Raw genomic sequence first — 12,687 nt, forward strand, 5'->3', positions numbered from 1 at the left:
ATTTGAAGGACTGTATTTCAGAAATGGCTGATTATATATTCAGACTAAGCCTTTTATTTCCCCAATCTGTCCTCCCCCCTACATGGACTCTGTACTTGGCTGTGCTACCCCTTAAACACCTTGATATTACTCCAGCCTCACAATACTTATGTAAATAGTCCTGATTAACCTGTCAGTTCCCCTGTCCGTAATCCTTTTTAATGACAGTCTCCCCCAGTAGATTCTAGGCTCCCTATAAGCAGAATTGGTATCTAGCCAACTCCATTGTACTGTATGTCCCAAACACTTAGAACTGTGTGTTCTGCACACAGTAAGTGCTTCAGTAAATACCATTGTTTTCTACTGAATTTGAATTAATATCAGGAGTCTTCTGTAGTTTGTAATTGATTTTGAAGATCCATCTTCTCCTTCCCTCAGTATGCTTCCTTATTTAAATTTTAGTTTAAAAAGCGGATCAGGGAGTCTGTGATGAACCACTTTGACATTTGGGATTCACAACTGTTTCATGTCGTAGGTTTTTGGGCCACTTATATGCTGCAGAAGCTCTCATCTCTCTAGACAGAATCTCTGATGCCATTACTCACTTGAACCCTGAGAATGTCACAGATGTCTCCCTTGGGATCTCTTCAAACGAGCAGGATCAAGGTTAATGAGTGCACACTTGATTAGAAATGGTTATAATTTCTGCTGCTTTACTGCTGTAACTGATGTGTAGAAATTTAAGGCAGCAGTATGGAACGAAGTGCTTCATTGGGGTTTTGAGGACACATTGTTATCATTATTTGCTGATAAATAGATTTTTTAATACTGATAAAGTGATTCAGAATTAGTAATTATCATTTTGTCTAAATTCTAAATGAAGAAAAAGGCTGTTCACCTTAAACAGCTCATTTTTCTTCTGACACAATGCTCTCACTGGAATTAATGGCCATTTTCATCCAACAAACCAGCAATCTTAAGTAAAAATTTAGAAAACCTATTCTGTAATTGTCAAATTAGTATTCCTGCTCCCAAAGATAGTCCGTTGAACAACTGAAATTGTAACTTTAATCTGTTGCTATCCAGTGTAGTTTTAATGCATGCTTGCTATACTGAAGAGATGATGTACAGACTTCCTCAGCAGTTTTTCTTGTCTGTCCAGGATCTGACAAAGGGGAAAATGAAGCCATGGAATCTTGTAAGTAAGAACTTTGTAAATCCATAGTAAGCATTAGGCTTGGGGAGGAATAATAATAGAATGTATTAAGTGTTTATTAAGTGCAAAGCACTGTACTGAGTGCTGGAGAGAATACACAGGGGGAAATTGAACATGGTCCCTGTCCCTTAGGGGGCTCAGAATCTAAGACTATAAGTGGGAAGAAGGGACTGAAGACAGACGCATCATTAGTGATGAAACAGTAAAAACACCACGCAGCCAAATACCCAAAATAAAAGCAAAATTAGCAGTGTGCTGTACCTAGAGGACAACTGGTTCAGAGTTCAAGGCACACAGCAAAGAATACTTAAAAGACAATTGGGGATTGAGAATTCTGAGACTTTCAGCTCAGAATTCCTCATTTTCAACTCTAGAACTAATACTGGTTTGTAAATCATGTTAAGAGCTTAAGGTTGCTAAATGATGTGGGGTTTTTTTTGTTTTGTTTTTCAAATAATATCAATATATTATATTTTTAAGCTGGCAAACAAACCCCTCAGTGCTACCCAAGTTCTGTCACTTCTGCACGAACAATGATGTTGTTTAATCTTGGGAGTGCTTACTGTTTGAGAAGTGAATACGAAAAGGCTCGCAAGTGTCTCCACCAGGTGAGTTAGATATCTTTCTTGGTTTCCTTAAAGAAAAACCTGTTTTATGTCAATTGAACTGTTGTTTTCTCTTCATATCTATATAACATCCCCTAGCAATTACACTTTAATTTTCCTGGTATTGGGAATCTGATCAGTAGCGTGGTTGAAATTTATTTTAATTTGGATCTGACTTTTATGTATGTTGCATCAGTATATTAGAAGAGAATCAAAGAACATGTCCTCTACAAAAAAATTGTCGTCCATCAAAAATATTTTATTTAGCACCAATTAGGGTGATATAATGGAACTGAAAAACCATTCTCAGTAGTAACTAGTTTCTGGGTGCGGCAACCATATTGTTGTGAGAAACAATCCTAGGAACAAGGAAGGCAGCTCTCCATGAGTCGATTAATACCAAGTTTGCCTTGAGTACTCCTACACAGGCTCACACTCTTATCCCCATTTGACTTGCCCAAGATCACACAGCAAACATGTGGTAAAGCTGTGATTAGAACCTAGGTCCTTCTGACTCCCTGTGCTCTACCCACTATGCCACACTGCTTCTCACAACTCATTTTCTCATCCAGGGAAGGATGTGGGATCTCTTCCTCCTGCCCCAACCATCCCATTCCAAGGTCATAAGCAGGAGAGGGGTCTCCTTTGGTCTCCTTTGTCCTCATGCTATGAGTTAGAGGGCAAGAGCTGTTTTTAGCCTCCCCTCTAATCCATCTTAGAGGATGAAGCTACCTTGAGCTAGCTTCCTTCTTCTTCTCCTGCAACAACATACCCTGGACAAGAATTGGTTAAAAGTGATCTGCCCAGTCAGAGAGGAGAAGGAGGCACTGGGGTATGATTTTTGACCTCATTGCAGGGGGAGAGGAGTATTCCAACCCCAGAGAAGAGGATCCAGAACCTAACATGGGAGGGGGAGAGAGAGAGATCTTATTCCCCAAACCTCAAGTTATGGCTGAAGTGTATTGGATTAGGGAAATGCAGATCATTTTTTTCTCCATTTGAAAATGCCGCTTGCCATGTGGGATGGCCTTAGAGAGGGGATGCTGGCCACCTTTCTGCCTGACCGTACTACTGGTTGGGGTGGAGGAAGAGATCTTAAAGGGTTTTGATACCTCTATCTTAAATACTATTTTTCATTGAGTATCAAAAGTCTTGATTTTCAGAGTCATTACAAGAGTTCATTTATGATACTATAAAATTTTTATTGGGCTTTTTAAAATTGATCAAGAATGTCTTGGCTTAGAGGATGTTAACCTGAAAGTTTTCAGTTTCTGCGGAAAACTGGATCTTTTGGCTCATCATTTCTTGTAGCAGGAAAGTCATGGGGCCAAGGGAGGCAACTAGGAATAAATATGTAGAGAAATGTTAGATTACCTGAAGGTACGATTTTCGTATGAAGTTTTGACACAAGGACCTAAATTCAAAGATTCACTTGGTCTGCCAGTTAAACGGTGGAAGTGTTTGCCAAAACTTTGTAAGGTTTGGTGCCAGCTGCTAAGTGCCAGAAATAGCCATTTTCAATCCACTACTTATGTTCATTTGTTCACAAAAACATAACTAAGGTATGGTGACATAAGAAGGATTCTGGCTGGATGCAAATGCAAGCGGAACATAAATCTCCCAGTTTGCCAACTTGCTTGGCCTGAATGGTTTCTTGCCCTAAGAAAATGACTGTTGATGTGGTTGTACAGAGGAAATGAGGGTTACACTGCTGACCCAAAGTACAATTAATTCTTTATATAAAGAATTTCAGCTTTTAGAAAGGAACAAATAGATAGAGACGTGACTGCTGGAACTAGGGGAATGAAAAACGGGAAGGTTAAGAAACAGATGAAAAGGGTAGGGAAATTTTAAATAAATTTCTGAGTGAAGTGCTAATTCATCATTCATCCAGGTAACTCAGTTCTGAAAAGGAATTTTTTGAGCTTTCTTTGGGAAGGAATCCCCTGTGTTGGCAAAGGCTATCAAGGTATTGTCAGATCTTGAAATGCCAATAAATGAGACCAAGGACAAATGGGGCTTCCATTTTTTAATAAGAGTTTGCTCCTTTGGCTCAGATGTCAAGTATGCACTTTTTGCACTACTTAGTTGAGTCAGTGATTTTTATGATTGTAGTAACTTCTGTTTTTGTTTGTTTTGAGAAAAGGCGGCTTCAATGATCCATCCCAAAGAGATCCCACCTGAGGCTATCCTACTGGCTGTGTATCTTGAACTACAGAATGGTAACTACAGAATGCACATTAAAAGCACTGCAACATCTCTCGCCTTTCCCTCTCTATGCCTTTTGGGTTCAGATTGCCTGGACTCTTCCCATTTACTTTGTTCCTCTCCATGTTTTTCTTTTTACATGCTACTAGCCATTTTTCTCCTTAACCAATTTTAATGGCTTTCATTTTACTTAATCTCCATTCCTTTTAGTGCCCCTTCCTTTTTTTTCTGATTACCAACAGTCCATATTATTTGTTGAGCAGTATGTTTAAGCAGAACTAAGTGCTTGGAAAAATTCAGTACATTTAGTAGACATGATACCTGTCTTGTGGAGAGGAATACACAATTATTGGGTGTTTTTGAGAAGTGGGGAGACATGGGAAGAATGGCATTTTAGAAAAATAATCTGAGGAGCAGAGCAAGAAGGGAGAGACTTAAGGCAGAGAGTTCAGCAAAGAAGCTGGCAGAGTTAATCAAGTGTGGTGGCTGTTGATGAGGAAGGGCTGGAGTCTGGAAAGTTGTAGAGGAAGAAACAAGATTTGGCAACAGAGTAAATATCGGGAGCCTACAGTAATAGTGCCAAGATTGTAGGCCTGAGATTGGTGGGGATCATCTGTGGTGTGAAGAGAGGATTTGATTAACTTCAGAATGTAAGCCCCTTGATGGCAGAGATAGTGTGTACTAATTCTGTACTTGGGCACAGGAACTCAAATATTACTGCTTGATTAATTTAACATCTCTCAGCAATGTTAAGCTATTCTCTTTGGTCCCAAAAATTATATTTGGCTGTAGCAGAACTTTTTAAGACTACTATTCTGTATATGACATCTAACCAGATAACACAAGGATTGAAAAATGTGTTAAGTAATTCTAAGGTGGTTATTTTAGCTGTATCCCAGCCTGTAAACCAGATTGAATTAAAGCCAGCCCAGTGAGAGGTCACGATCACTGTTTTTAAAGAGGGAAGCAGAGTCCCTTCTGGTTTAAGCAGACACAGATTGCAATATCCCAACATCTACCTGAAGACCAAAGAGTTTATAATCTGTTACCCCTTTTCAGTTAGGAAGAAAATATCATAAAACTTTTGATTTTGGATTGTCTTTTTAAAACCATAAAAGGGTAATGTTTGACTGGGAACAGTAGATGCTTTTAATCTTTCACCCTTCTGAATGAGCTAAAACTGTTTCTGTAAATCCAGTTCCTCTTCTGCAAACCAGTCATCCAGCCGTATCTAGGGTTTAAAACCAGACAAGAAGTGGCCAAGTAAAATAAGCAGTGAGTTAGACAGTTTTAATAGCTTCTGCCTCTCCTGACAGTGTTTGCTGTCCTTTAGGGGAACAGAAGCTGGTGAAGATAGGCAGGAAGGAGGGAAGGGGTGGGGGGGCATTGGAAAATCGGGATGGGGCTGATTAAGGATTTTTTAAAATTACCTTCAGAGCTCCTTTAAATATGGTTATTCATATCAGACGTAGTCTGCTTAATGCTGAGTGTGCAGGGAGGATTATCTCTTGGTGTCTGCATCCTAGTATCTAATGGGGTAGGTCTGGTAGGATTGCATTTTATTCTGAAAACTGTATATGCTGCTATGCACATTTTAATTGTTTTACAGGTAATACACCACTGGCCTTGCAGATCATCAAAAGAAATCAGCTTCTCCCTGCAGTGAAAACTCTTTCTGAAATGCGAAAGAAACCAGTATTTCAGCCCGTCCACCCCATCCAGCCTATCCAGATGCCAGCTTTTACTACTGTGCAAAGAAAATGACACTTCACTTTATGGAGAACTGCTGCTACCCAACACCTGGTGGGATTTTGCCATTTTTTCCAGCTGGTCTGTGGCAAACTGAATAAAAAATATTGGGGTGCGCTCATTTTGTTGGCTTTTTCCCTAGGGTCAATTGTCACTGACTACTTTTTGCAAGACTTGAATTATTTACCATAAGGTTTCAATCAATCAGTTTTATTTATTGAGTACTTACAGTGTGTGAAGCACTCTGCTAAGTGCTTGGGAGAATCAGCAGTTTAGTACAGTGCCTAGAATATAGTGTAGAATAAGCGCTTAACAAACACCATCATTATTATTACTACTACAATGTGACAGAGTTGGTAGATACATCCCTAGTTAGGTTATTTTCAAACTGTTACTCCCGATCTGTATCCCCTCCCTAGAGCACTTAGGATGCAGCCTTGGTTATTGGTACTTTGAAGCACTTGGCCAAAAACTCACCCAGTTGTAGAAAAGCATAAAGCCTGAATCAAACCAGACAAGCTGGGGGAATGATGAGGTCTGTTGTCAAGGTGACTGCAAAAAAAGAGGAAGGAAACACTCACTGCTGACAGCCAGGGCTGCATCTTGTTCCTTCTGTTGGACTCACTTCCAGGTATCTTCTTCTTCCCAGTAGTATTACCCAAGTTTTAAAAATGTACAAGGTCCATGAACCACTATTCCCTTGACTGCACCTGTGACTTTTTTCTACTTCTTGTTTTGTTAGTGCAGAACATAAAAAAAATCCACGCCCTCCCCTCCTCCAGCTCAAAATTTTGTCTCTCAAAGTAGTCCCATAAGGTGGTTTAAAGGAGTAATTATAAGAATGCGCCTTAGAATATTTTCTAACTTTCCCTTCTAGTAACTGTGACTTCATCTGAATTCTTAGTGCATGCCACCACTAGCCCTGTGTTGAACAAACCTAACCAAGAAGAATACCACCTATCTCGTGACCATCTACTGTGAATGCAGGAATTATCGCTGTGGTACCATATCCTTACCATCAGCAAATTCGTACTCCCTGGATCTGGTGCAGTGAGTAAAAGGGGTCTGATAAGAGCCAAATGTTTAAACTGTTTTACTCCATGAAAATGTCCATAGTAGGTAATTTATTTGAAAGTGGGGTGTGTGTATGTATGTAGGTGTGTTAAGAATTACCCCTAAGATCAGTATATTAATTGCTCAAAAGTCCTTTAATGACATTTGTTTTTGCTCTTAAATTCATGTTTTGTCATTTCAAATGATTAAACAAAAAAGTGAACCGGTTTCAGTGAGAGCTGACCTAAGGAAGCTAGTTAACCACTTCTCTAGGGAAAAAAAACCAGCTTTAACATTCATTGACAGCTAAATTAGTAATCTTAACATGGGACTAGCAGGTATGACAAGTGAAATGAGTAAATTATGAGGTGTTTGGTGCCTTCAGGATGCAATTTAGGATGATGGATATGGAAAGGACTGAGATGGGCTGCTGAACGATTAAATTGTATCTTAATTTTGTAAGGTAGTTTCTGTTCAAATAGATATTAAAGGTTTAGGCTGGATATCTGTTTTACGTTCATGAATTGGAGATATAATGTTTGGAATCTAAACCGTTAACCATAACTTTTTAAAACTGAAAGGAACAAGAAATGTTTTGGTATTGAATGAGTCTGCTAGGACTTCTACAGTAAATAATAGATTATATTTAAATTGAGGTAATTTAATTCCCTGGGCTATTTTACTATAGGCTCTGACCATATTTTCATGCACCCTGCTGGTCGAACTGAAGAGTTTAACTTTTAGCTAGATTTTAAAACTTCCTGAGGGCAGGAATTGTGTCAAATTTTATTGCCTTGGTTTTGAGCCCAAGAGCACATGGAGTGGCAGTAGGCGGCTCCTCCGTGCCACCCAGGCAATGCCACCCAGGCAGCAGCATTGCTGTTCCTTTTCTTTTTCCTCCTAAAGCTGCTCCAGCCTGAGCACACCTGCCCACACTTGCCCTGGGAGGTCAGGTTCTCCAATCCATCAGTGATATTTTGAGCACTTACTGGGTGCAGAGAGGGCACTATACTAAGCACCCAGGAGAGTACAAACAACAGAGAAGCAGCGTGCCTTAATGGATAGAGCACGGGCTGGGAGTCCAAAGGACCTGGGTTCTAATCCCAGTTCTGCCACCTATCTGCTGTGTGACCTTGGGCAAGTCACTTAACTTCTCTGGGCCTCACATCTGTAAAATGGGGATTAAGAGTGTGTGTCCCATATGGGAAAGGGACTGTGTCCAACCTGATTAACTTGTATTTACCCCAGCACTTAGAACAGTGCTTGTCACATAGTAAGTGCATAACTATGCACTTACTGCATGAGAAGCAGCATGGCGCAGTGGAAAGAGCATGGGCTTTGGAGTCACGGCTCATGAGTTCGAATCCCAGCTCTGCCACTTGTCAGCTGTGTGACTGTGGGCAAGTCACTTCACTTCTCTGTGCCTCAGTTCCCTCATCTGTAAAATGGGGATTAAGACTGTGAGCCCCACGTGGGACAACCTGATTCCCCTGTGTTTACCCCAGCGCTTAGAACAGTGTTCTGCACATAGTAAGCGCTTAACAAATACCAACATTATTATTATTATTATTATAACAAGTACCATAAAAATAGTAATTAGTATTATCATTGTCATTATTAACAGAAATGGAAGGTGCATTCCCTGCCCCCCAGGAGCTTACTCTAATCAACTAATACTATTACTGACATTCATCAATTCCATTTGTGTTTGAGTGCTAATTCTTTGCGGTCTTTTTTTATAGTATCGTACTAAGTGCTGAGATACATATATACAAGCTAATCTGGTTGGACATGGTCCATGTCCCATTTGGAGCTCACAAACAACCTTAATCCAGATTTTAGAGATCAGGTAACTGAGGCACAAAAGTTTAAGTGACTTGCCTAGAGTAACACAGCAGACAGGATTATTTTTCTGCAAAAATGTGCATGACATGTCACCCCACTCCTCAAAAACTCCAGTGGTTGTCCATCCACCCTCGCATCAAAAACTCCTCACCATTGTGGCTTTAAAGAACTCTATCACCTTACCCTCCCTCCTCCCTCACCTCATTACTCTCCTATTATAACCCAGCCTGCACACTTCCGCTCTTCTAATGCTAACCTTCTCCCTCCATCTCCTCTATCTTGTTGCAGACCCCTTGCCCATTTCCTGCCTGTGGCCTGGAACACCCTCTCCTCAAATCTGACAGACAAGCCTTATTGAAGGCACATCTCCAGGAAGCCTTCCCTGACTAAGCCTCCCTTTCCCTCTCCTCCCACTCCCTTCTGCATCACCCTGACTTGCTCCCTTTGTTCTTCCCCCCTCCCAGCCCCACAGCAATTATGCACATATCTGTAATATAGTTATTTATATTAATGTCTGTCTCCCCCTTCCCCTAGACTGTAAGCTCATTGCGGGCAGGGAATGAGCCTGCTTATTATTTTGTACTCTCCCATGCGCCTAGTACAGTGCTATGCACACAGTAAATGCTCAAATAAATATGATTGAATGAATGATGTGGCAGAGGCAGAATTAGAAGCCAGGTCCTTTTGAGTCCCGGGCCCATGCTCTATCCACTAGGGCACGCTGCTTCTCAACTGTAGAATTAAGGGACACAAGCCCTGCTTACCCTCCTGGAACTCACAATCTGGCTAGAGAAGACAGACATAAGTAGTAGGTAAGGGAAAGCAACAGAGTGTACATGGGATAAGTACATAAGTGGTAACAGGGAAGAGGAGGTGGTAGAGAGTTCCCCAAGTGTTTAGGGGGTCCAAAATTGGTGGAGTGGGGGTGGGGGAAGAATAGGAGGTATGACTTTAATAAGGCAGTGGCTGCCAGATGTGAAAGGGGAGGGAATTCCAGGCAGCAGGAAAGGCATGAGCAAGAGGTCAAGAGGTCAGCAGCAAGGGAGACAAGAACAAGGCACAGAAAGTAGGTTGGTTTGAGATCCTGCCGGGTCTGTGAGTATCTCTTTCACCCTTCCAAACACCTCTCCTGTGGTCTCCGGATCTGTCTTTGTCATTCTCCTGCCGTTTTCTTGTTACTGGATTCATTGGTAGGACTGAGGAGGCCTAGTGGAAAGAGGACGTGCCTGGGAGTGGGGACCTGGGTTCTAATCCCGGCTGCAGAACTGCTGTGGGACCTTGGATAAGTCACTTAACTTCATTGGCTCTCGGTTCCCTCATCTTTAAAAAGGAAATACCTGTTTTTCCTCCTACCTAGACTCTGAGCCCCATGTGGGACAGGACCTGTATCTGACTTGATTATCTTGTATCTACCCCAATGACCAGTACAGTGCTCAGCACATAAAGTGCTTAACAAATAATAATAGTCATTTGGAGATCAGTGACCCAAGAGTAGTAAAGTCTCACACCCAGACCTGAAATCCCTATGGTACTAGGTTTTTTACCAAGAGCCTCTGTCTTTCGCAGAGGACACTCGATGATAGTGACAAACAAGTTCTCTTTAGGATCAAGATCTCTAAGATTTAGAAACTAGTCATTTGGCCTAATCTTTTTCACCTTTAAGACTATTTTAATTCATATTTGAAAATCAACATTGAGGTAGACCTTCAAATTTAGCCTGTTGTTTCCCTGCTAACAAGAAACCAACCTCTGCTTTTAGGTGCTATTTGTGTGGTCCTGGATTTTGAATAGAGAGAGGCTCTCCTCTTACTCCCTTCCCCCATTCCCTCCTCTCCCAGGAATGCAGGGTATTCACATGCAAAAAATGCTAATGTATTGTTTCTGCATTTCCCACCTCCTGAAGGCTAAGCTAGGAGGCAGGGAGCATCACTCAAAGCCTTTGAAAAGCTGTGCAGTTGTTGTTTCTCTCCTAGCCCACTATCAGAGCTCCATTTACATGTGAGCAGAACTATTCATTCTCTAGTCTCCCTCCAAATGACTTCTCTCCAATGCCTCAACCTTTTCCTCTCGTCTTTGCCCTCCCCACCCAACCCGTTCCTCTTCAAAAGAGATTTAAGGTTTCTTAAATTTTAATTATTTGGATAGGCATAGCAGCATTTTAAGCCCCAATAAACAACTTCTTTACAAATGTAAACAAAAAAGTCTTAGGTATGCCTGTCTCTCTCTGTGCCTAGCCTTTATGAGTCTGAATGTTTCTCCATGTGTGCTGGTTTCATGTATGCCAATGTGGGCTTTTCCTCATCTGTGTTGCTATAAGTGTCTGTTCATCCATATGGTTTTCTTGGGCTTTGTGTGTATTTGTCCATTTTGGGGGCTGAGTAGGATTGTGTGTCTTGATTCTACTGTTGAGAATGAATGAATGAAAGAAATGGACAGTTCTGTGCTCTCCCTATCCCCCTTGCTGTGACCTCAAAGACAATATGGCACAGACCTGAGTTTGGTGTTGGCGGGGAGGTATTGCTTGGTTCTGCTCTCCCCTCTCTCAGCTCAGGAACTAGCTGGTGGCAGTGGCCAGCAGGATCTTGGACTTGAGCCTTTTCAGGTCTACTTGTAGGATACAATTTATTATCATCATTAGCTGCTAACACTATTATCATTATCATTAGCTCCACACGCGTTAATACTGTTAGTACTGTTTTTGTCTGTCTGTCTAAATCTCCCCCGATTAGACTGTAAGCCCGTCACTGGGCAGGGACTGTATCTGTTGCCGATTTGTACATTCCAAGCGCTTAGTACAGTGCTCTGCACATAGTAAGCGCTCAATAAATACTATTGAATGAATAATTTCTTCAAAACATTACAGATTATAACCTACTGGCTTTAAGTGGTGCATAACTGAATACCCCAGCATGGACACAATGACATTAATCCTTGCTAGAAATAATAATTACTATAAAATATCAACCAGTACCAAGGAGTGTGTTTTCCATGATAGGATTCTTATTGAAAATACTGAAGTTGCCAGCCATTCAGCATGGCTTAATTGAAAGAGCCTGGGCTTGGGAGTCAGAGGTCTTGGGTTCTAATCCCAGCTCTGCCACTTGTCAGTTGTGTGACTTCAGGCAAGCCACATAACTTCTTTGTGCCTCAGTTAACCTTACCTGTAAAATGGGGATTAAGACTGTGAGCCCATGTGGGATCTATTCCAGGGCATAGAACAGTATTTGGCACATAGTAAGTGCTTAACAAATACTATTATTATTGTTGTTATCAGTATCATGCCACACATTGCGGAAAGTCATTCTGTTTCTGCTACTTAAGTACTTCCTAAATCATTTGTAATTAGTGAGGATCTATTGGTTTCAGGGCACTACACTAAGCACTTGAGAGAGTTCAAATGAGAAAAATGTCATCCCTACCATCAAGGAGTTTACAATCCAGCAGAAGAGCCAGACTTTAAAATAAGTTACAGATAGGAGAAAGCATTGCAGTATAAAGATAGGTATGTAATAGCACTTGGGCTGAAGGTTTGTGAATAACCAAGGGCTTAGGTAGCAAGGAAATGCTGAAATTGGAAGGCGGGTGGATAAAGAACCAGAAAGATTAGACATTAAGCATTGAAAACCTCTGTGATTTCAGAGGGCTTTGAAGATGGATAAAGTTGATCAGTTTGATCAGTTGGGTAGGAAGGGAAGGGTAGGGAAAGGTTGTAGTTAGCAACATAGATCTGAGACTTGATCCACATAGAGAGGGCAGTAGGAACAGATGAGTTCCATTGGACTGAAATCCTCGAGGGCAGGGATCGAGTCTCCCATCTGCATTATTAATTGTGGTATTTGTGACAAGCACTATACTAAATGCTTGATATACAGGTCCCACATGAGGTTCATAGTCTCACAGGTATTGAATCCCGACTTTACAGATGAGGAAACTGAGGCCCAATGAAATAATAAAATGAAATAATAGTGGTGGAATTTAAGTGTTTACTTTGGGCAAGGAACTGTGGATACAAGCAAATTGGGTTGCACACAG

At 41.1% G+C, this 12,687-nt stretch overlaps 1 protein-coding gene across 2 annotated transcripts in view; it reads left to right on the forward strand.

The window, feature by feature from the left end:
• CNOT10 (CCR4-NOT transcription complex subunit 10) overlaps positions 1-5,878 on the forward strand; it is a 56,180-nt gene extending 50,302 nt beyond the window's left edge. For both annotated transcript variants that reach the window (XM_029070882.2, XM_029070881.2), the window contains exons 15-19: positions 515-645; positions 1,142-1,177; positions 1,676-1,803; positions 3,947-4,022; positions 5,618-5,878. In XM_029070882.2, coding sequence (XP_028926715.1) covers positions 515-645; positions 1,142-1,177; positions 1,676-1,803; positions 3,947-4,022; positions 5,618-5,772 — 526 coding nt within the window. In that variant the 3' untranslated portion in view covers positions 5,773-5,878. The remainder of the gene's footprint in view (positions 1-514; positions 646-1,141; positions 1,178-1,675; positions 1,804-3,946; positions 4,023-5,617) is intronic.
• The last annotated feature ends 6,809 nt before the right edge of the window (positions 5,879-12,687 follow it).

Source organism: Ornithorhynchus anatinus, chromosome 8 (genome assembly GCF_004115215.2).
Source record: "Ornithorhynchus anatinus isolate Pmale09 chromosome 8, mOrnAna1.pri.v4, whole genome shotgun sequence".
NCBI lineage: Eukaryota > Metazoa > Chordata > Mammalia > Monotremata > Ornithorhynchidae > Ornithorhynchus > Ornithorhynchus anatinus.